The sequence below is a fragment of the Narcine bancroftii genome, chromosome 12 (genome assembly GCF_036971445.1).
Source record: "Narcine bancroftii isolate sNarBan1 chromosome 12, sNarBan1.hap1, whole genome shotgun sequence".
Classification (NCBI taxonomy): Eukaryota; Metazoa; Chordata; class Chondrichthyes; order Torpediniformes; family Narcinidae; genus Narcine; species Narcine bancroftii.
Genome location: NC_091480.1, coordinates 100,331,040 through 100,353,649, shown reverse-complemented (window position 1 = coordinate 100,353,649; position 22,610 = coordinate 100,331,040). Strand labels below are relative to the sequence as shown.

Sequence of the window (22,610 nt, the reverse complement as noted above, 5' to 3'; positions counted from 1 at the left end):
GAGGTGGGCAAGCTCGCACTATCCAACAAGGCTCAGTCAGATGGACATGAGACAATGAGATGCATTATGATGATGGCTCAACACATTCTCAATGCATCAACTGACTAGGAGACAAACTCACTGGAGGATTATCATCAACACTGCGGTGCAAGGCCATGACCTGCAGCATTAAAACAGCAAACATTCTTGCATAGTACAGGCCGTGCAGCCCATGCTGTTGTGCCAACCTAAGTAATCAACAATCTAACCTTTCCCTACATCACATCCATAACCCTCCAGATTTCTTGCATGCATATGCCTACCTGAGAGACTTATGAATGTCCCTATTGTGCCATGACAATCTATTAAAGGCACCCATCAATCTAAAAAAAGAACTTACCTCTACATCAGGTATATTGGATGCAGACTCGGAGATCATTTTATTGAGCACGACCCATTGAAGACTTCAATTCCACATCCCATTGCTATCGTGACATGTACTTCCATTCAAAGACTCTTGGAAATTGGAGGAACACCATCTTGAATTTCTTCTCAGCCGTCTCCAACCAGATGCCATCAGTGTCAACTTCTCCATTATCTGCCTCCCCTGGTCCTTCTCTTTCCCTCACCCTGACTTCCTGTGCCCAGCTCCTCACCCTATTCTTTTCCTTCTCTGCCCTCTTGCCTCTTACTTGTTATCCTGTGCTCCTTGGCCTTCTTTCCTCCTCTACCCACCTAGAAGGCATCTACCATTTTTTTCAGATTCCCAATGAAGGGCTCAGGCCCGAAACGCCGACTGCCCTTTAGTTCCCGTGGATGCTGCGAAACCTGCCGAGTTTGCTGTGTTTTGCTCTATCACACCTGTAACACCTGGACCATTAAGCTGCCAGACTTGCCCCTGTGCCCCATTATCTATGATCCTCTTGGCCTCCCTGATGATCCAGAGCCTGTCCAACCTTAGGTCCAACTCCCCAACTGTGGCAGTGAGGTGTTGAAGCTGGGCACACCGTGCAGATGTGGACACTCAGGCACAGGAAGTCTCCTTGGTGCCCAACACCCTGCAGTGAAACATAACTCTGCCCTGACCGAAATGTTGAAAGACCCTTGCCTGTAACTCTGCTCTGTCTGCTCGCCAAAGCCTTAGCACTTACCCCTCAGGCACTGCTGCTCCGTTCTATTTACAATCCTTTAATTGGATGCTGTGATCAGAATTGAGCCCCATTCCTCTCTGGACTCTCAGTTGTCATCCAGCTCTGTTGCAAGAGCAACAAATCCACCGTTCATGGCCAAAGAAGGTCTTGGGTGAGCCAAGGGGAAGCACCCGATTTCCCTAGTTTCACGACAACACAAAAGCTACATACATGGTGTTTCACGCACTTGTAATCAAATGAAACTTTAATATTGATTGACTCTGAATAAATAACAATTCAGGTACAAAGGGATTTCACATGGGATAATAAAACTGAACATTCCATGCTCAGTGTGACAGAAGGGATGAAGCAATGCATTCCAGAGCAGTGGCTCTTTTATCAAAGTGGATGAGAGGTGGGAGGACAGTATCTCTGTGAGAACTGTGCCTGTGAACTCAGGGTAAACCATGGGAAAGATGCTTCTATACTCACAAGAATAGGAGGAGGGTACCTCCTATTCCCAGGAGGTGAGTATAATCACTCTGTCCACAGGGGGATGTGAGCACAGTGCATTCTCGTATTAGCTGCTGGTACAATGGCAGAAGGGCGATTGTTTTGATCTGAAATCTCAAGTATTCAAGTAAATCAATGTGCAGGTGGTAGTCCCTCGCCCACCCGAGCTGGTGTGATGTGCACCCTCATCAGTTAGCTTCCATCAGTGCCACACGTCACTGATTCCTGCCAATGCGGGTAAACCAACAAAACTGCCATTTTACATAAAAAAATACAAATAAGGACCATCAGTATCTCCAGACCCAAACTGAGCAAAGGGTCTACTTTCAGAAGTCCCAGTCATCCACCTCCAGCTGTTCCAGGCTGGACACAAGCCCAGTCATCCCTCGAAACTCATGCGGGTGAGCACCTTCCAGCTCTGTCATGGGAGCGACTGGTCGGAGCAGATCAGGAAGCACTTCCACCACTCGGAGCTTCAGCTTGAAGAACAGAAAGCGAGTCAATGATGTGCCAGTTCAAGTGGAGTTTAATGATTTGACATGCTGGGTGGCTGAGAACCCGGTTAAATCACTTCCACAATCCCTCTCCCTCTCGATCTTTCACCCTGAAACCCCTTCACTGACTGTATGTAGCACCTACAGAGGACTCAAAAAGTCAGGAGTTTCTGTACTTTTGATACCGTTTTACAGTGCATTTAAAAAAGTAGCTGGAGATTCCATGGGCCCAGGAAAGAGGTCCAACCAATCACCTACTGAAATAAGTGAGAACTTTGTAAGTTCTCCCCTACTCTCTGTCATCCCTTGTTCCCATCTCCAACAATGTCTTCACCAGCCTCTTGTTTTACTGCCCAAGAGAAAACAATGAGTAGATCATCAAAAGAGGAGAGAAGTATGTTATTCAACACAGTTAAAAAACAGTTTGTTTGTTCAGAGATAGTGGGCCTGGCCTTCTGAATAACTAGAAAACAGTTTCTTTTACCAATTACCTTGAAACCACGTACATACCTGCTTGACAAATGAATGATTGAGTAATGCACTGGCAGAGGGTCTATAAAGAACAAAGAGAATTGTCAGGAGCAAAGAGCAGGCAACACAAAGAGGATGGTCTGTGGTCACATTGACAAAATGCCCTCATGATGGTGCAGCTGTTAAGTGTCACACCAGGTCAGAGTTAAGAAATAGAAACATCACCATGTCTACTCTGCCATTCAACACAATTGGCAGCAGATTTTTGTGTCAGCATCATTTTCCTGAACTAATTCATGCTCCTTGAGTCATAGTCGATGTACCACTTCCTTGTCATTGGACACTTGAGGGTACTTACTCTTGAAATCTCTTTGCACTCTCCTCACAGACCACAATGCCAAGGTCTTGTGAATGACCTGCAAACCCATATTTATAATGATAGCTCTTATCCAAGCCACAGATGTGAATTGTGGGGAGCTCGGGCCTCTACACTGATCCACACCAGTCACTGTCTCAAAAAATGACTTGTTTATTTTGAGTCATTCCTCAATCCATGCCATGTCTTATCCCAATTGCTGTGCACTTTTTATGCCACAATGTTGGGTGGCAGCTGACAAAAGGCCTCATGGAAGTCCAGGTACATCACATCTACAGCTCCACCCTTACCCACACTGCACATGACAATCAAAACACATTCCACCAGATTGGCCTTTCACAAATCCACGTTGCCCAGACATATTATTTTCCAAGTGCCCTGTAACCAATTCCACAATAAAACCCAGCATTTCATCCATTTCTGAGGTCAGGCTGACTTATCTAAACCTCTGAATCTTCTCTCTCCACCTTTTCTGAAATAGTTACGGTTACATTTGCAACTTCCTATTTGTGCGGAACATTTTTGAATCTGGAATTTTAGAAGATGACACCCCGGGCACCCATTTCCTGCAGAAGCACCAGCTGCAAAACCTGAGGGTGCGGGTCATTAGGTCCTGGGAATTCATCACATTCCACAACTATTAATTTCACCACAGCATTTTTTTTAAATTAATGCTCATTTCTTTAACCTTATTTACCATAGATCTGAAGCCTTATACGTTTTCAGGAAGCGTTGCTCTATCTCCTTCCACGTAGAACAGGCAAACATTTATTTAATTTATTCCCCATTTCATGATTCTCAGATGTAACTTCTGCTAATTCTGTAAGCACCCATATTAACATAGCTTTTTTTCCCTCTCTTTTAGAAATAGTCATTTATTTTTCCTACTGTATTGTTCTCCTATTCTGTACCATTGACCTTCCTTCAACAGGTCTAACATTTGTAGGGAAAGTTACTGGAAAACATTCTGTGGGAAGGGTTAATGATCACCTGGAAAGTGGAGACTGAGAAGAGATGGCCCAGCAGGGCTCTGTTGAGGACAGACCTTGTCCGACCAATCTGACTGAATAGTTCACTTTGTTTAAAAACCTGATGTCAGTTTGAACTTAAGTAATTTTTATATAATTTTTATATAATTTTTTTTTAACCACATCATGATCACTGTTCCCTAAATATCTAACTTCCAGATCAAAAACAACCTCCAATTACACAAGATCTAAAACAATCCTGCTGTACCATTGCCCCAACCTTGGGATTTAGATAACCACCTCTTATACTGTCCAGCAACTGACCCATAAAATCCTTCTCTGTATCTCAATGAGCTCCTTAAACTGGGTCATCTTTAAATCTAATTATGAACTCTACTACAAGCAGCTTGGTTACAAGGAGGGCACTTGCAGGGATAAATGGTGACAAGGCTGAATTTGTGCACAGACAGTACAGGGGATCAACTTAGAGCATAGATCAGCACGTGGGGGGAGTAGCATTACTGGTCAGGGATAGTAAAAGCAGGAGAGTCTAGAATCTAGAACGCTGCAGAGGAAGGGTCCACTGAGTTGGTGTAGGTGGAAGTCAGAAATAGGAAGGGAGCAATCACTGTGCTGGGAGTAGTCTATAGAATCCCAAATGGCCCTCAGGACCCCGAGGAGCAGATGAGCAAGCAGATTTTGGAACGGTGCAGGAAATACAGGGTTGTAGCTATGGGTGATTTCAACTTCCCTAATAATTACTGTCACCTCCTGACTGCAAAGGATAGATGGGGCTGAATTTGTCAGGTGTGTAGAAGAAGGATTCCTGGCACAGTATGCGGACAGGCCGATGAGAAGAGAGGGCATAGTGGATCGAATTCTGGATAATGAACCTGGTCAGGTGGTGGAAGTCTCGGTGGGGGGCATTTTGGTGAAAGTGACCACAACTTCCTGAGCTTTAGCATAGCTACGAAAAAGGATGAAAGCAGACAACATGGGAAAGTGTTTAATTGGGGAAGGGATGAGGCAGGAACTAGCAAGAGTAAATTAGAAACAGATGTTCAAGGGTGAAAGCACAGAACTAATGTGGAGGAAGTTGAGGAACCTCCTATACTAGGTTCAGGATAGGTTTGTCCCACTGGGACAAGGAAAAGATGATGGGAAATGAAAAAAACAGGTGAGGAAACTGGTCAAGAGGAAGATGGAAGCCTACATTAGATATAGGAAGCAGGAAGGGCTCATGAGAAGTATATGGTAGCCAGGAAGAAGCTCAAGAAAGGATTTAGGAGAGCTCAAGGGGGCATGAGAAGGCCTTGGCATGTGGGATTAAGAACCCCAAGGTGCTTTATGTGTATGTGAAGAACAGGATGACGAGAATGAAGGTGGAGCCACTTAAGGATAAAAGAGGCAACATGCCTGGAGGCAGAGGAGGTTGGGGAGGTCCTGAATGAATACTTTGGTTCAGTATTCACAACAGAAAAGGATCTTGATCAGGGTGAGGTCAGAATAGAACAGGTTTGTGTGCTGGTCAATGTGGGGGTTAAGGAAGAGGAAGTGTTGGATCTTAAAAACATCAAGATTGACGAGTCCCCAGGGCCGGATGCGATATACCCTTGGCTGCTGTGGGAAGTAAGAGAAGAGGTAGCTGGAGCAGTAGCCATGATCTTTGAGTACTCTTTGGTCACAGCGGAGGTGCCAGAGGATTGGAAAATGGCAAATGTAGTCCCCTTGTTTAAAAAAGGGAATCCTGGGAATTATAAACCAGTGAGTCTTACGTCAGTGGTGTGTAAACTATTGGAGAGGATTTTTAAGAACAGGATCATTAACCCTGTACTCAGCCTTCCATTTTGACCTTCTAAAATGCATCACCTCACACTTATCCTCTTATAACCTTGTACAACCTTCAGCTCCATCCAACCCTTCATATCATCTGCAAACTTACTGACCCATCCTTCTGCCTCTTCATCCAGGGGTTCCAGAACAAATCCTATGAGCATTTGGAGAAGTCCAGTCTACCCAAGGATAGTCAGCATGGCTTTGTGAAGGGAAGGTCGTGCCTCACGAGTCTAATTGAGTTTTTGAGGAGATAACAAAATAAATTGATGAGGGTTGGGTGGTAGATGTGGTTGACGTGGAATTTGACAAGGTCCCCATGAGAGACTCATTCAGAAAGTCAGGAGTCACGGGATCAGTGGAACCTTGGGTGTGTGGATTAAAAAATTGGCAGAAAGTAGTAGTGGAAGGAAAGTATTCTGCCTGGAGGCCAGTGACTAGTGGAGTGAGAGAAGGATTTGTTCTGGGACCCCAGTCTTTGTGATTTTTATAAACGACCTGGATGAAGAGGCAGAAGGATGGGTCAGTAAGTTTGCAGATGATATGAAGGGTTGGAGGATTTGTGGATAGAGCTGAAGGTTGTACAAGGTTATAAGAGGATATAGACAGGATGCAGAACTGGGCAGAGAAGTGGCAGATGGAGTTCAATCTGGATACATGTGAGGTGATGCATTTTAGAAGGTCAAACGAAGGCTGAGAACAGGGTTAATGGTCGGTTGCTTTAGAAAGTGGATGAACAGAGGGACCTTGGGGTTCAAATCCATGCATCCATCAATGTCACTGCACAGGCTGATAGGATAGTTAAAAAGGTCGATGGGATGCTGGGCTTCATTAATAGGGGGATTGAATTCAGGAGTAGAGAGGTCATGTTACTATACAAATCTCTGGTGAGACCACACTTGAGTATTCTGTTCAGTTCTGGTCAGCTCATTATAGGAAGGATGTGGAAGCTTTGGAGAGAGTGCAGAGGAGATTTATAAGGATGATGTCTGGATTGGAAAATAAGTTTGATAAAGCAAGGTTAGCAGAGTTGGGACTTTTCATTTTGTAGCGTAGAAGGATGAGAGGAAATTTAATAGAGGATGACAAGATTCTGAGAGACATAGACAGGGTGGACAGCCAGCTCCTGTTTCTCAAGGCAAACACCAGAGGACATATGTACAAAGTGAAGAGAGGGAAGTTTAGGGAAGACATCAGGGGGAAGGATTTATTTATTTTTTAAACAGAGTTGTAGATGCCTGGAATGCCTTGCCAGGGATGGTGGAGGAGGCTGGAATATTTAGGGGTATTTAAGAGACTTGTGGATGGAAGGTAGGGATGGTATAATACTTTAAAAAAAAAGGAATATATGGGTCAGCACAACATTGAGGGTTGAAGGGCCTGTACTGTGCTATAGTGCTCTATGTTATTACCTTGGCCCACGATTTGTTGAGAGCAGCCAATTTAACAGTAGTCCCCAAGACTGGCAGCCTGTTGCTTGGTTAGGCGAGCCACACCAGAGGCATTAAGATTTTTGCATTGAAGGAAAGGTGTGACTGACCATCACTTAACCTTTCAGATGTGTTAAAATCTAGCTTCAACTGATGACAAGTTTTCTCTCCACTGCTCTTCCCCCCCCCGCCCCCCCATAGATTCCATTTGACCTGTGGATATATCCAACTTTCTCCTGGATTTCATACTTCTAATACCTGCTGTATTGTGTCTCAGTTCCAGGATGTTCACCCTTTACACTCCTTTCCTCACTCCCCTCTTTATATTTATACCCCTCCAAAGACAGCAGCCACGATCAGTGTCTTCCCAGCTTCTTCAGTCAGTACAAGTCTGCACCCTATTTCCTTTGCCTTTTCCATCCCTCTCCTTTCCCACATTTTTTCATTTTTTCCTCATTTTATTAAATATTTACCTGAAACATCAACCATTTTCTCACCACAGAGGTGGTTCTAGATTCTAGACTCTCCTGCTTTTGAGATGGTAAGGTGGATTCTTCTCAATTGAACACCATCCAACCTGGAGCTAACTGACAGTAGCGCTTTTACAGAGAACATACCTCTGCTCAGGCTCCCGCTGCAAGCACAATTCCACAAAGTTGTGGAAAAGCCTGGAGAATGTCCTGTTGTATGGGTGCTGCACTTGTTCCCCATTAGATGTTCGCATGCCACAAGTGGCAGAGCTCTCTACAATACCCGAATCCACTGCTGACTGAGAGCTGGTCATCAAGAGTTCCTCCTCGGGTATTGTTGTGGTGTCTAGTAGGCAGGGCACTGTACCATTCAGCTTCTCCAACAGCATCTGAATACACCAGATCCACAATGGAATTAGAATATATTTTGCCATCTAAATCTTGCAAATAAATTGAAACTGGTCATGCTCAGATGGCACAAAGGAGCTCATTAATTGTTAGTCTACAGCACGTGGACAGACAACTTTGTTGCAGAAAATAATGGCCACAGGAACATTGGCTACAGCTCAACTCCTATACTCAATTTATGAAGGCCAATATGCCAAAAACTCGCTATATGGCCTTTCCACTGTGAATGATGTAACCGTATCCCCAGATCCTTCTGTTCTATCCCACTCCTCAGTGCCCTACCCTTTACTGTGGATGTCCTACCTTGGTTTGTCCTTCCAAGGTTCATTAAATTCCATCTGCAATTTTGCAGACCATTTTTCAGCCGTTCCAGATTCTGCCGCAAGCCTTGCTCACTGTCCACTACCCTTCCAATCTTTGTCATCAGTAAACTTGATCAAATTTGCCACATTTATCATCCACATCATTGATATTAGATGACAATGGTCCCAGCAACGATCCCTGAGGCAACACCACTAGTCACAGGCCTCCAGTCTGAGAGGCATCATCCACCTCCATTCTCTGGCTTCTCCTGCAAAGCCAATGTCTAATCCAATTTACTTCTTCATCCTGAATATTGGCGCCTGAACTTTCTTGACCACCCTACCATGTGGGACTTTGTCAAAGGCCTTATTGAAGTCCTGTAGACAACATCCACAACCTGACCTTCATCAACTTTCTTGGTAACTCCTCAAAAAAGCTTGCTAAACCTTAAATATGACCTACCTTGCGCATAGCCATATAGATTATTCCTAATCAGTCCCTGTCTATCCAATCTTTTGGAACAGCTTCCACTAATTTAATCCACTGCTGATGTCAGGCTCACTGACCTATAATTTCCCGGATTATTTTTAGCGCCTTTGTTAAATGGAACAACATTAGCTGTCCTATAGTCCTCCGGCACCTCACCTGTGGCCAAGGATATTTTAAATACAGTATATCTGTTAGGGATCCTGCAATTTCTCTACTAGCTTCCCTCAAGGACCAAGGAAATATCTTGGATTTATTCACCATTATTTTGCACAAGACAACAAACAGCTTCTCTTTAATCTGTACAGGTTCCATGACCCCACTTCTACAGACTCTGTGTCTGTCTCCTGATTAAATACAGATGCAAAAACCCATTTTAGATCTCTGATCTCCTTTGGCTCTATATGAACAGCTGACCTCTCTGATCTCCAAGAGGACCAATTTTCTCCTTTGCTATGATTTTATTCTTGATAGATCAGTAGCCCTTAGGACATTCCTTCACGGTGTTTGCCAAAGCAACCTCTTTTTTTTTGCCTTCCTGATTTGCCCCCTTTAAGTTTTTCTTTTATTTTATACTCCTCAAGTACTTCATTTGCTCCTTGTTGCCTACATCCAAGAACATCACCTTGTTTTTATGCCACCCACTACAGTCCATGCAGAGGAAGTGAAAGGCATGCCAAGCTCTTCTTCACCCCTGAAGGGCTAAGGGCTGAAACGTTGGATACTTTTTACTTCCCATGATTGCTGCATGATCTGCTGAGTTTCTTCAGCACCTCTGTGCACTGCCCTACGCCCCAGCACCTGCAGATGTTCTTGTTTACCATCAGTCTGCATCATCTCCACTGTTCAAAGTTCCCCAATATCTGTCAGGTTGAAGTGTTGTGCTGCACGGCCCAAAGGTCCACAACACTGTTCTGACTCAAGAACCTTTCAAAGGAGAGTCCTGTCTGGCTGCATCATTGTGTGGAACGGCAGCTGTAAGCATCGGATTGGAAGTCTATACAGAGGATCACTGAAACAGTCGACAAGATCAATGGGATCTCCCTTTCCTCCACTGACAACATTTCTTGGAAGCATTACTTAAACAGGGCTCAAGAAAGACCCTTTCCATCCAGTTCACTGTGTCTTTAACCCATCAGAAAGGGGGTACAAGAGAGCTGCTTTTTGAACAACAGTTTTATTATATTCATTTAAATTAAATTTAAGAGCAGCAGATACAGAAATGCCAACTGTAATGTGAGCATATAGTTAACTGTTGATATTACTACTGTAATATCAACAGTTAACTACACAATACAGCTGAACAGTTTATTTTGATGGAAAATGATTTTTTTTAATGGCACAGGGGCTTTCTGGTCGAAAAACACCATTTTTCCTGTAGTGGAACTGGTTGAAAACTGTTGGCTTTAACATTGTTTGACCCATGACTCCTTATATTTTTTGTAAGTGGCCTGAAATCGAAAGAGTTTGTCCACTCCTGGTGTAAATGATTATTTATGTGATCATTATGAACTGTGCATTTATGCTTCTTTCTTTGGCTTGGCTTCACGGACAAAGATTTATGGAGGGGTAATGTCCACGTCAGCTGCAGGCTTGTTTGTGGCTGACAAGTCTGATGCGGGACAGGCAGACACGGTTGCAGCGGTTGCAAGGGAAAATTGGTGGGTTGGGGTTGGGTGTTGGGTTTTTCCTCCTTTGTCTTTTGTCAGTGAGGTGGGCTCTGCGATCTTCTTCAAAGGAGGTTGCTGCCCGCCGAACTGTGAGGCGCCAAGATGCACGGTTAGAGGCGAGATCAGCCCACTGGCGGTGGTCAATGTGGCAGTCCTTGTACCTCTTCTTTGGTGCACCTCTGTCTCGGTGGCCAGTGGAGAGCTCACCATATAACACGATCTTGGGAAGGCGATGGTCCTCCATTCTGGAGACGTGACCTACCCAGCACAATTTGATCTTCAGCAGCGTGGATTCAATGCTGTCGGCCTCAGATGCTATTGAACTTGCATTCTACAGATCTGGTTGAATACTTCGCCAGCCTCCCGATTGTGCTGATCACTGCTCCACCTGCTGGACACTGAGCCAAGACTCCCAAAGCCCCACAGAGGTGTTCCTCCTCTCAACTTGTCTGGACTACACTAATCTTTCAGTGTTCATATGCCACACTCCATTCGAGTTTTCCGAGGTGCCTCTTCTTATTCCATCACTTTAATCCTTTCTTGCCTTCCCTGTTCCCCAGAAATAACTGCATTATCAGCTCCCACACATCACATCTCTTCAGCATGAACACATTTCTCCTACTCATTTTGCACATATTTCAATTTATTCTCATTAGTTCTCATTCACCTAATCCCACTATTATTAGTTTCAATTGCAGTATAAACCCCATGAATACAATTTACTTCATCTCTCAGAGCTTGGGAAGGAATTATTAAATCCAATTCTGTTGCAAGCCCTGTTGTCCATAACTGACAAATAACACACCACTGTCAGAAAACACCGTGCTTAACTATATACAATTAAAAGTGAAGACAATAAGTGTTTTGAGATGAATTAAGTGTACATCAAAACTTTTAACAGTTCTCCACATGATAATTTAACCACTCTTCATCTTTCTCTACATCTACTGGAGAAATAGGAGTTCAAGGTTTTACAATAATCACTGGTGAACAGGAATGTGATGCAGTAAGCATTCCATTGCGGCTGTACCTGAGTTGCAGGCATATTTTTGAAGGGAACATGTCCATTAGCCAGCTCACAAGCAGTGATTCCCAGGCTGTAAATATCAGATTTGGCATCATAACCCTGGAGATTCTGCAGGAAACAAAAACAAAACTGTTAAGAGTATTTTAGTTACCATTTGCAAACAAAGAGTGGTGGATATGGGGAACAGGCTGCCAGAGGAGGTGGTTGAGGCAGCTACTATTGCAACGTCTAAGAAACAGTTAGATGGTTACAAGGATAGGATGGGTTTAGAGGGATATGGGCCTAACACAGGCAGGTGGGACCAGGACATTTTGGTTGGCATGGGCAGCTTGGGCTGAAGCAAAGGACCCGTTTCCACACTCTGACTATCATATTAATAAACCACTAAAAGCCAGTGCTCAAACAGTTGACCATCAGTTAACTGTCACACAGCAGAACCGACTCATTCAATAGAGACCTCAAGCCGAGATTGCTGATAAATAAACATTCATGTTAAAAGAACAGCAAGTTATTGTGGGTAACAGGACAATGGTGGTTATACCATGCTTACATTTCCAAAAAGCATTTGACAAATGCTGCATCAAAGATTATTGCAGAAAATAAAACTTAATGCTGCAAAAGCAAATATTCTGGATTGGACGGAATAGTTGGCTAACAGGAAATACAGGGTAGGTACAGGTGCGGACTCGAAAGGCCAACATGGCCTGTTTCCGCTCCGTAAATGGTTATATGGTTAGGGTTATATGGTTAGGGTTATATGGTTACACGCGTGTCTTTCTCCATGTGTGCCACAGGAACTGTGCTGTGCTGTAACATTTTACAATTCACATAAATGACCTGGATGAATGCAGAAAAGTACATGGGAATGTTGTTGTGAAGCACAAGGAAATTATGAGGGCAAATTGAAAGATCTGGTAAATGGAATATAATCTGGGAAAGTGCATTCTGGACATAATCCATTCTGGCAGGAAAAATGAAAGCAGCATTTTAGGTAAATGTTTTTTGAGTTCTGAAATGCAACGGGATATGGATGTCCGAGACGATACTGTATTTTTTGCCATACAAGTTCAACAAATATGTGGTCATATAGTGTCAGGTCCTTGTGCACCCAAAACTCTCACTTGCTTAACAGGTACTTGAGGGAAAAAAAACTACAAAAATATATGTAATTGAATTAAAGAGACAATAAATACAAACATTTTTCGAGTGGAACAACGTTATTTTCTGGAGAAGCGTTGGCTTGCACCCATGACTGTTTGGAGCAATGAGAGAGTTTGACTGAAATGAACAAATTCCTGAGGGTTTTTGATTAGGTGCATGTAGAACCAAACTTTCCTGATTTACCTAAAACTAGCAGCCACTGTAATATGAAAAGGCCTTTTATCCCCTCTGAAGGTGGTGCCTTTGGAACTCCCTTTCTCAGAGGGCTGTGGAAGCAAAATCTTTGAATACTTTAAAGGAAGAGGCAGAGAGATTCTTGCCAAATCAATGAGTGAAAATCCATTGTGGTGAGAGGAATGCAGAGTGGGCCTGACAATGAGCAAAGGGAGAGAAGGCCTACTCCTGTTCCTCATCTGTATGTAGACGTCATCTTACCTGTTGTAACAACTCAGGGCTCAGCCACGGCAAGATTTTAACACTGAACTTTGGGAAGTCGTGGATCACCCGTAACCGCTGCCCATGACTAATCATACTGATCGTACTGCGAAGTCCTGACAAATAAACCTGACCTTCCGATGATATGAGAATGTGACTTGCTTGAACGCTCCTGAAAAGAACAAGATACGCTGCAATTACTTAGAGACTAGAGAGGCTAAAGGGGTTAGAAATTGTTCTGCAGCAGAGGAGGTGGAGGGAGATTTAACAAAGGTGTGCAACTTATGACAGTTTAAAAAAAAGAGTAAATTCAAGAAAAGAGAGCAATTTTATAGTAAATGGAGCATAGCCAAGGTGAGAATGATCTTTCCTGTTACAGGTGGCGATCTGTGGAACTTCTAGCACAGCCCCAAAGAGCCAGTTTGATCCTGTGTCTGAACCTAACCATCTGTTAACAAGTCATCTTTCCTCAACTAGTTGCAACTACCTTGTGCAACGTAATTGAGGGATCTTTTGTCACATCAAGGTGCCACCCAAGAGCATGCGCTTTCTGGACCTGCAAATGCTGAAATGGGGAATCCTTGTGGGTACTCATCATCATTTCCTGCACATGTTCGGCACCACATTGTACCTAATTCTGAGGTAACTTTTCACCTCCTTGCTTATCAAGTGGTTACTTCTGCCTAAAAGATATTCAAAGACTCTTGTCAAACAAGAAAATCTGCAGATGCTGCAATCTAGTGCAATATACAAACGTGCTGGAGAAACTCAGCAGGTCATGCAGCATCCACAGGAAGTAAAATCTGACCAATGTTTTGGTCCTGGGCTGTTTGTAACTACCCTTTGTGTTGGTGGAATTGCCTCGACGACAAGATCCAATTCATGAAGTTTGCCTGGCTGTTTGGATGGGATTGTCGTGTATTTGGATTTGCACATCAACTGAAACAGTACAACCTTGAAGCGTGGCTTACACTGTGTGAAGGGAGGCCAACTTAATCGTTCAGAACTAAGAACGGCCAGAGTGCCAGCTGCAGGATCCAAGTCAGCTTTCTCTTATGATCCAATCCAGCACAGAATTCCAACAAGTACGATGTGATGTACTTTGGAAAAGGAAACAATAAATGGCAAACCCTCTGGAGCATAGATTTACAGAGGGTCCTTGAGTGTAAGTGCAGAGCTCCCTGAAATTGCCACAAAAGTTAATAAAGTGGTGGAGAGGTATACATCATGCTTGCCTTCATCAGTTGGGGCATGGAAAAGTTGTCAAGTCACATTGCAACTGTACAAAACTTTAGTTTGGCTACGTTTGGAGTAGTGTGTACGGTTCAAGTTGCTGCAGAAAGAATGTGGAAGTTTTGGTGAGGGTGCAGGAGAGGTTCAATAGGATGTTGTTTGGATTGCATTCGTGATATAGGAAAGGTTGGAAAACTTGGATGGTTTACTTTGGTACATCTGAGGCCAAGTGACAACCAAAATAAAGTACGTATAAGCAGAGGCGTAGAAATAGATAATTTTCCAGGGTTCAAATGCATCTGCTTCAGATGAAAGGGGTAAAGTTATAAGGCAAGTTTTTAAAACAAAATGTACACAGAAGGCGAAGCCAGCGGAGATGGTAGAAACAGATCCAATGGCAATATTTGAGAAGCATTTGGACAGGAAGGGAATAGAAGGACAGGTCATTGTTCAAGCAGATGGGATTGGTTTAGAATGGCATCACAGAAGTTGTGGGCTGAAGGGTCTGTTCCTGTGCTGAAATGGTCTGTTTTTTGTGATAAGCCAGAACCTCAGCCTTTTTTGGCAGTGAATCTATGGGTCGCACAACAACAAGAGCCCAAGGGCCTATACCGCGCTGTCTTGTCCTATGCACCTCTCACTGGGAAGGAACATTTCAGATTCAATTAAAAGTCATCAACCAGGTATGTTAACATTCGTTTTCTCCACAGTTACTAACTTCTGCAAAAGGATTTATCATTTTCTCTTTTATTTTCAGTTTGCAACATTTTTTCTAAAAAGCTTGTGGGAAAATCACATTGAGATGATAAAAGGGCACATGGCCAACTTTGCTGACCAAGGCAATAGCTCTGATCTGCACAGGAAGGAGTGCTCTAAATGAGGCTGCAAGGACAATCACCATATTGTATCATGGAATTAAAGAGGAGAATCTGCAGATGCTGGGACTTCCCTGTTCAGGTACTGCATGTGATATTATGGGTTATTTTAACTTATTCTACTCATAGGTGGGGAAGACGAGCAGCTTTGTGCACTGCACAGCTCTCCCCATATAACATGGGCATCGCTGCTCTATGGTTAAAGCTGAGAAGAAAGTTCAAACCCAGTCCTGCTTGGACATTAGGCTCCCCTTGTCCGGTTTTACTATCTTCTGGGGAACGGCATGGGCATGGAATCATTCTATTGCAGCACACAATAGAACCAGCAATCAACCTATTCCAGGTCAAATTAGAACAACTATTGGCATTTGCAGATGGAGACACAAACTGTCTCAGCACCCAGAGGTGGAAAAAGGATAAGAGCACAAAGTTAATGAGATGAGGTTGAGTGGACATTCGGAGTTAGGGTGAATGTTAACACAGGTAAAGAGTGAGTGGCTGTTGGAAGGCAATGCTCGTTGGTTCCCCACCAATGGTGGAGGGATACAGAGTGCTCCACTGCTCTCAATTGAAGGGTGCCAATCATGAAGAAATCTTCAATAAGCGGAAGCTGGTTAAGGGGGAAGGAAGATTCGAGGATTTGGGGCACCAAAGGTCACGGGAAACTGGTTTGTTCAAATTTTAATAAGGTTTATAAGAACTCAGATTGTGCAGTTCTTGGGCTTTGCAAAGGAAAAAGATAAAGTGGAGGTGGACAGGGCTACTTCCAGGGATCTGGAAGTAGGTATATGAAGGGCTATTTCTATCAGAGATCATTACATTTAAAGGTGATTTGGCAAAGATAATGGGACCAGATAACAAGGCACCACCAACAGTTTCATTCCATTTCATTATTTGTAATGCTCAATGCTAGTTTTGCATAGAATTTGAGTTATGCTGTGGACATGTAGGTTAATTAGGGTGTAATTGGATGTCATGGGCTTAAACAGCCGGAGTCAACTTCTACCGTATCTTTAAATAAATTTTTAAAAAATTGTTTGTTTAAAGAGCACCTTTGCAAAAGCAAGATTCAGTCAACTCCTTTCTGACTGCGGTCTGATCCCGAATACATTACCTGTGCACGTATCCCATTCTGTGAATATAAACCAAAGCCTTCAGCACCCCTTGTAGGATGTAGGCAATTGTGGGCTCATTCAGACCATCTGTAAAATGGGTGTTCATCAGATCTTTTGCAGAACCTAGTAATTAGACATAAAATTATTAAAATCCATTTAAAATTTAAATGACCTGCACATAACAGAGATAAAAATCTATCAGAACCAACTAGTCTGAAACTGATGTTTACACAGGAACAGAGGTATTATCAAGCAACATTTGATACCAAGCCACAAGCAAATATTACAGCAGATGGTGAAAAGTTCAAAGAGTGAATTCTGGTTTGGGAACACGAGTAATATAAAGATCCAACTGCTAGAAATGTGACTAAATTAGGTTCTTGGGAGTCACTATTTTGGAGGATCTTTCCTGGATCCAACATACTAATGGCATCATGAAGAAAGCAAGTTAGCGTCTCTACTTCCTCAGGAGTTTGCGGAGGTTTAGTACGACACCAGAAACCCTGCCAAATTTCTGCAGAAGTGTGGTGGAAAGTGTGCTGACCGGCTGCATCACAGACTGGTATGGGGACACCAATATCCCTGAGAGTAAAACTCTGCAAAAGGTAGTAGACGTAGCCCAGAACATCACAGGCACTGTTGAGAATATTACAGGGAATGCTACTGTTGGAGAGCAGCAGAAATCATCAAGGATCCACACCACCCAGCACACGCACCGTTTTCACTGCCACTATCAGGAAAGAGGTAGCGGTGCCACAAGACTCGCACCATCAGGTTCAGGAACAGTTGCTATCGCTCCACCATCAGACTCCTCAACAACAAACTCAATCAGGGATTCATTTAAGGACCCTTACTTTGCTGTGTACCATTTTCTTTGGACTTTCAATAACCATATAACAATTACAGCACAGAAACAGGCCAACTTGGCCCTTCTAGTCCATGTAGAACTCTTTCTCCCACCTAACCCCACTGACCTACACTCAACTCATTCCCTTCCTGTCCATATACATAATCAACTTCTCCTTAATGCCAATATTGAGCCTGCCTTCACCTCTTCGTCTGGAAGCTCGTTCCACACACCCACCCCTCTCTGAGTAAAGAAGTCCCCCCTCATGTTTCTCTAAACTTTTGTCCCCTAATTCTCATGTCCTCTTGTTTGTATCTCCCCCTTCCTTAAACGAAAAACCCTCTCCATGTCAACTCTATCTATATCCCTAATAATTTTAAATACCTCAATCAAATCCCCTCTCAACTGTTAGAAATGTGACTAAATTAAGTTCTTGGGAGTCAAAGAATAAAGACCTAACTTATTTAACCTTTCCCTATAACTTCGACCCTGTAACCCCAGCAACATTCTAGTAAATCTTCTCTGCACTCTCTCCAATTTGTTGATATCTTTCCTATACTTTGGTGACCAAAGCTGTACACAATACTCCAAGTTTGGCCTCACCAATGCCTTGTACAATTTTAACATAACATCCCAGCTCCTAGACTCAATGCTCTGATTTATAAAGGCCTACATACCATAAGCTTTCTTCACCACCCTATCCACGTGACTTCACCTTCAGGGAACTATGTACCATTATTCCTAGATCCCTATGTTCTACTGCACTCTTTAATGCCCGACCATTCACAATGTATGTTCTATTTTGATGAGCCCTACCCAAATGTTACACCTCACACTTATCTGCATTAAACTCCATTTGCCATCTTTCAGCCCAATCTTCTAACTGGCCTAAATCCCTCTGCAAGCTTTGAAACCCTTCTTCACCTCCACAGCTCAACCTATCTTAGATATCCGCATACTTACAAATCCAATTTACCATCCTATCATTCAGATCATTAATGCATATAACAAATAGTAATGAACCCAATACTGAACCCTGAGGCACTCCACTAGTTACTGGCTTCCAATCTGACAAACAGTTATCTGCCACTACTCTTTGGCATCTCCCATTTAACCATTGTTGGATCCATTTTACGACCTCAATGTTAATATCCTAACTAACCTTCCCTGAGGAACATTATCAAAGGCTTTACTAAACTCCATATATGCAACATTCACTGCTTTACCCTCACCAACTTTCCTAGTAACCTCAAAAAATTTGATAACGTTTTTCAAACATGATCTTTCCCTTGCAAATCCATGTTGACTGTTCCTAATCAAACCCTGCCTATCCAAATATCTACCATCTCTAAGAATATCTTCCATCAACTTACCCACCACTGACGTCAAACTTACAGGCCTATCATTATGAGATTTACTCCTAGAACCTTTTTTAAACAATGGAACTACATGAGCCACCCTCTAATCTTCCGGCACCATTCCCGTTACTAATGACATTTTAAATATCTCCGTCAAAGCCCGACTATTTCTACACTAACCTCCCTCAAGGTCCTAGGGAATATCTTGTCAGGATCTGGAGACTTATCCACCTTCATTTTCCTTAAAAGTGCAAGTACTTCCTCTTCTTTAATCACCATAATTTCCATAATTTCCCTGCTTATTTCCCTTACTTTACACAGATCAATATCCTTCTCCTTAGTAAATACTGAAGGAAAAAAAACTGTTCAAAATCTCCCCCATCTCCTTTGGCTCCATGCATAGCCAAACACTCTCTTCCTCTGGGGTACCAACTTTATTCCTCACTATCCTTTTGCTCCTAATATATCTGTAGTCACCTTTTGGATTTATTTTCACCTTACTTGACTAAGTAACCTCATATCTTCTCTTAACCTTTCTAATTTCCTTCTTAAGATTCTTTTTACATTCTTTATGTTCCTCTAACATCTCATTTACTTCATGCTGTCTAGACTTTTTCTACACCTCTCTCTTTTTCCAATAACCCTTGAAAACCAAGGTTTTCTAAAACTTTTAACCTTTCCTTTTATCCTAACAGGAACACATAATCTCTGTACTCATAACATTTCACCTCTGAATGTCCTCCAATCTTCCCATAAAACCTTCCAAATCCATTCTCATCCTCAAAATGAGCCTTTCTCCAATCAAAAATCTCAAACCTGGGCCCAGACCTATCTTTCTCCATAATCATTTTGAAACCAATAGTATTGTGATCACTGGACCCAAAGTGCTCCCGAATGCACACCTCTGTCACCTGATCCATCTCATTTCCTAATGGCAGATCCAACACTGCCCCTTCTCTAGTTGCTACCTCTATATATTGATGTAGAAAACTATATGGCAACATATCTTACAAGATATCCAATCTCCTCCATAGAACCTTCGATCTATACCCCTAACAATAGAATCACCTATCACAATTCCATGCTTCCTCTTATCCCTTCCCTTCTTAGTCATAGGACCATACACCATGCCAGAGACCTGATCACTACAACTTGTCCCTGGTGCATCGATCCCCTCAACAGTAGCCAAAGTGGGGAGTCACATGATGGAGTAGTGGCCGGTCGGGTAAAACCAGCCGTCTCCAGAAAAGAAGAAAAAAAGTTAAGAAAAGACAAAGTTCAATAAATACAAAATATAAGAAATAAAAGATAAAGTTGCAGAAAAGAGAAAGAAAATAGCACTTAAGAAGGAAAAAGTAAAAACAATGGGGAAAAATGAAAAGACACCGGAAAAGAAAGGAGAAGGCCTTACCTGCACGAAGGAACAGGGAGCTGTGATGGAGAAGAGTGTCTGATCTCCAAGATTGGTGACAGCCCTGTGGAGTCGTGACCCCCCAACCGATGGACTGCAAAAATGGCTCTCTGAGTTAAATAAAAGCGCGCAGTGCGCAATCTAAGGTAAAGGAAAACACCAACGAGAGGGGGGCTCAGCCGAGGAGCGGGCAACCATGGCGCAACCAGCTGAGGGATGCCCGACACCAGGGCTCTCAGCTGGAAGATGAGGAAAGTGGCAGGAGAGGGAGTGAAGTACCAAGTGAGAAAGAAAGCCGACGGTGAACAGAAAGAGGAGCAGCAGCAGGAGGCTCGACAGATGAGCAGCTCAGAAGAAGAGGACCAACAGCAAGAGGCCAAGCAAGAAGAGACTTGACAAAGTGAGACAAGCTACTCATCAGAAGAGACACAGATACAAAGAAGAAAAGAAGAAGACACAAACACAGGTACAGACACAGAAGAAGAGGAAGAAGAAGACCAAGATCTTCACAGAGAGATAGAAGGTAAACAGATCGACAGAATATAGATAAAGCTTTTTTTGAAGAACAAATGAGAGCATTAAAAGAATGGTTGTCATTAGAATTTAGTGCAATTAAAATAAAAATGAAAAGAACAGAAGATAAAATGCAAAGATTAGAGCTGGTCATGACAGAAATAGGGAAAAGAGTAGAAAATGTGGAAGAATGAAAAACGGCTGTAGAAATGGAAGTAAACGACTGAAGAGGTAAATTGGAAGAAAGTGATAAAAAAATTAAAGAGACACAAGAGTTGTTAGCTCAGAAAATTGATATGTTGGAAAATTATAATAGACGAAATAACATAAAAATAGTGGGCCTAAAGGAAGATGAAGAAGGCACATATATGAAGGAATTTATAAAAGAATGAATCTAGAAAGTCCTGGGAATGACAGAAATGCAGGAAGGAATGGAAATAGAAAGGACACATCAGAACACTAGCTCTGAAACCACAGACACATCAAAAACCAAGATTCATTTTAGTAAAATTTTTGAGATATACGACAAGAGAAAATATACTGGAGCAGGCAAGAAATAAAATTAGAGAAGACAATAAACCATTGGAATACAAGGGTCAAAAGATTTTTTTTTACCCAGACATAAGTTTTGAACTCTTAAAGAAGAAGAAGGAGTTTAATACAGCAAAATCGATCCTATGGAAAAAAAATTTATAAATTCATGTTAAGACATTCAGCTGTGCTTAAAATATTTATCCCCGGGGAGCAAAACAGATTGTTCTTGGATCCGGAGGACAGGAGAGATGAAGAGATGTAATAAGAATGAAGAATGGCGATAAAATATATATATTAAGATGTAAAAACAATGTATATGTAAAGAACTAAAAAAGGGAGAGAAGGGAAGGGGGGGGAGAGAAGGGAAGGGGGGGTTGGGGGGGGGAGAGAATAACCATCACTGTGAAATCAGTTGACGCTTGCGAGTAGAATTGCAATCCAAATGGAAAGGGGAGTTGTGGTTGCCCGGCAAGGGATAAGGGGCAACTCAGAGTGGGGGGGATATTTGGGGTTAAGGGAATATTGGATGTGGGAGTTGTTGGAATATTTTATGTTTTAAATGAGTTGTCATACATTGAGTTTAAAAAGAGAAAATAGAGATGAAAATAGAAAATAGAAAAAAGGTGGATGGTGGTGATGAGGAAACGGAAATGAGGTGTAAACAGGATATGAGATGGCCACGTTGAACTATATGACTATAAACATTAATGGAATACATAACCAAATTAAAAGGAAGAGGCTATTAAATTTACTGAAAAAAGAAAAAATAGATATAGCATCTGTGCAGGAAACGCATTTAACTAAAGTGGAACATAACAAATTAAAGAGAGATTGGGTAGGACACATAGCGGCAGCATGCATATAATTCAAAAACTAGAGGTTTAGCTATATTAATTAATAAAAATGTACCAATCAAAATAGAGGAGGAAATAATAGATCCAGCAGGGAGGTATGTAATGATAAAGTGTCAGATATATTCAGAATTTTGGATTTGCTCAATATATGTGCACCTAATGAGGAGGATCAAAAGTTTATGTAAGATTTTTTTTGAAGATTGTAGATACACAAGGAAATATATTTATAGGAGGGGATTTTAACCTTAATTTGGATCCAATGTTGGATAAAACTGGACAAAAGACAAGCAAAAAGAATAAAATGGCCAAATTTATGGTTAAATCAATGCAGGAAATGAAACTTATGGATATATGGAGGAGGCAGCACCCAAGAGAGAAGGAATACTCATATTATTCAAGTAGGCATAAAACATACTCAAGGATTTATATATTCAAGGGAGAGTTAGGAAAACTGAATATAAAGCTAGATTGCTATCTGATAATTCACCCCTGTTATTAGTAATAGAATTGGAGGACATCCCACCAAGAACATATAGATGGAGGTTAAACTCCATGCTACTTAAAAGGCAGGAATTTAGAGAGTTTATTGAATGCCAAATTAAAACATATTTTCAAATAAATACGGAATAGTGAAAGACAAATTTATATTATGGGACGCAATGAAAGCCTTCATTAGAGGGCAGATAATAAGTTATGTAACTAAGATGAAAAAGAAC

At 42.2% G+C, this 22,610-nt stretch overlaps 1 protein-coding gene and 1 long non-coding RNA gene across 8 annotated transcripts in view; one reads left to right on the top strand and one right to left on the bottom strand.

Moving 5' to 3' along the window:
• Window positions 1-22,610, top strand: part of LOC138746797 (uncharacterized) — a 105,858-nt gene that overhangs the window by 70,566 nt on the left and 12,682 nt on the right. The window contains exons 5-6 of one of the 4 annotated variants that reach the window (XR_011347122.1): window positions 12,353-12,549; window positions 15,145-15,344. This is a non-coding gene — a long non-coding RNA (uncharacterized lncRNA). Of the gene's footprint in view, window positions 1-12,352; window positions 12,550-14,930; window positions 15,071-15,144; window positions 15,345-22,610 lie in introns of all 4 variants that reach the window. The other 3 variants (XR_011347124.1, XR_011347123.1, XR_011347121.1) reach the window with 3 other exon arrangements.
• strada (STE20 related adaptor alpha) overlaps window positions 1,357-22,610 on the bottom strand; it is a 43,947-nt gene continuing 22,693 nt past the window's right edge. Inside the window, exons 8-13 of one of the 4 annotated variants that reach the window (XM_069905246.1) lie at window positions 16,377-16,500; window positions 13,155-13,326; window positions 11,562-11,666; window positions 7,812-8,053; window positions 2,627-2,669; window positions 1,357-2,101 (exon numbers count right to left, since the gene is read on the bottom strand). In XM_069905246.1, coding sequence (XP_069761347.1) covers window positions 1,949-2,101; window positions 2,627-2,669; window positions 7,812-8,053; window positions 11,562-11,666; window positions 13,155-13,326; window positions 16,377-16,500 — 839 coding nt within the window. In that variant the 3' untranslated portion in view covers window positions 1,357-1,948. The other 3 variants (XM_069905247.1, XM_069905249.1, XM_069905248.1) reach the window with 3 other exon arrangements.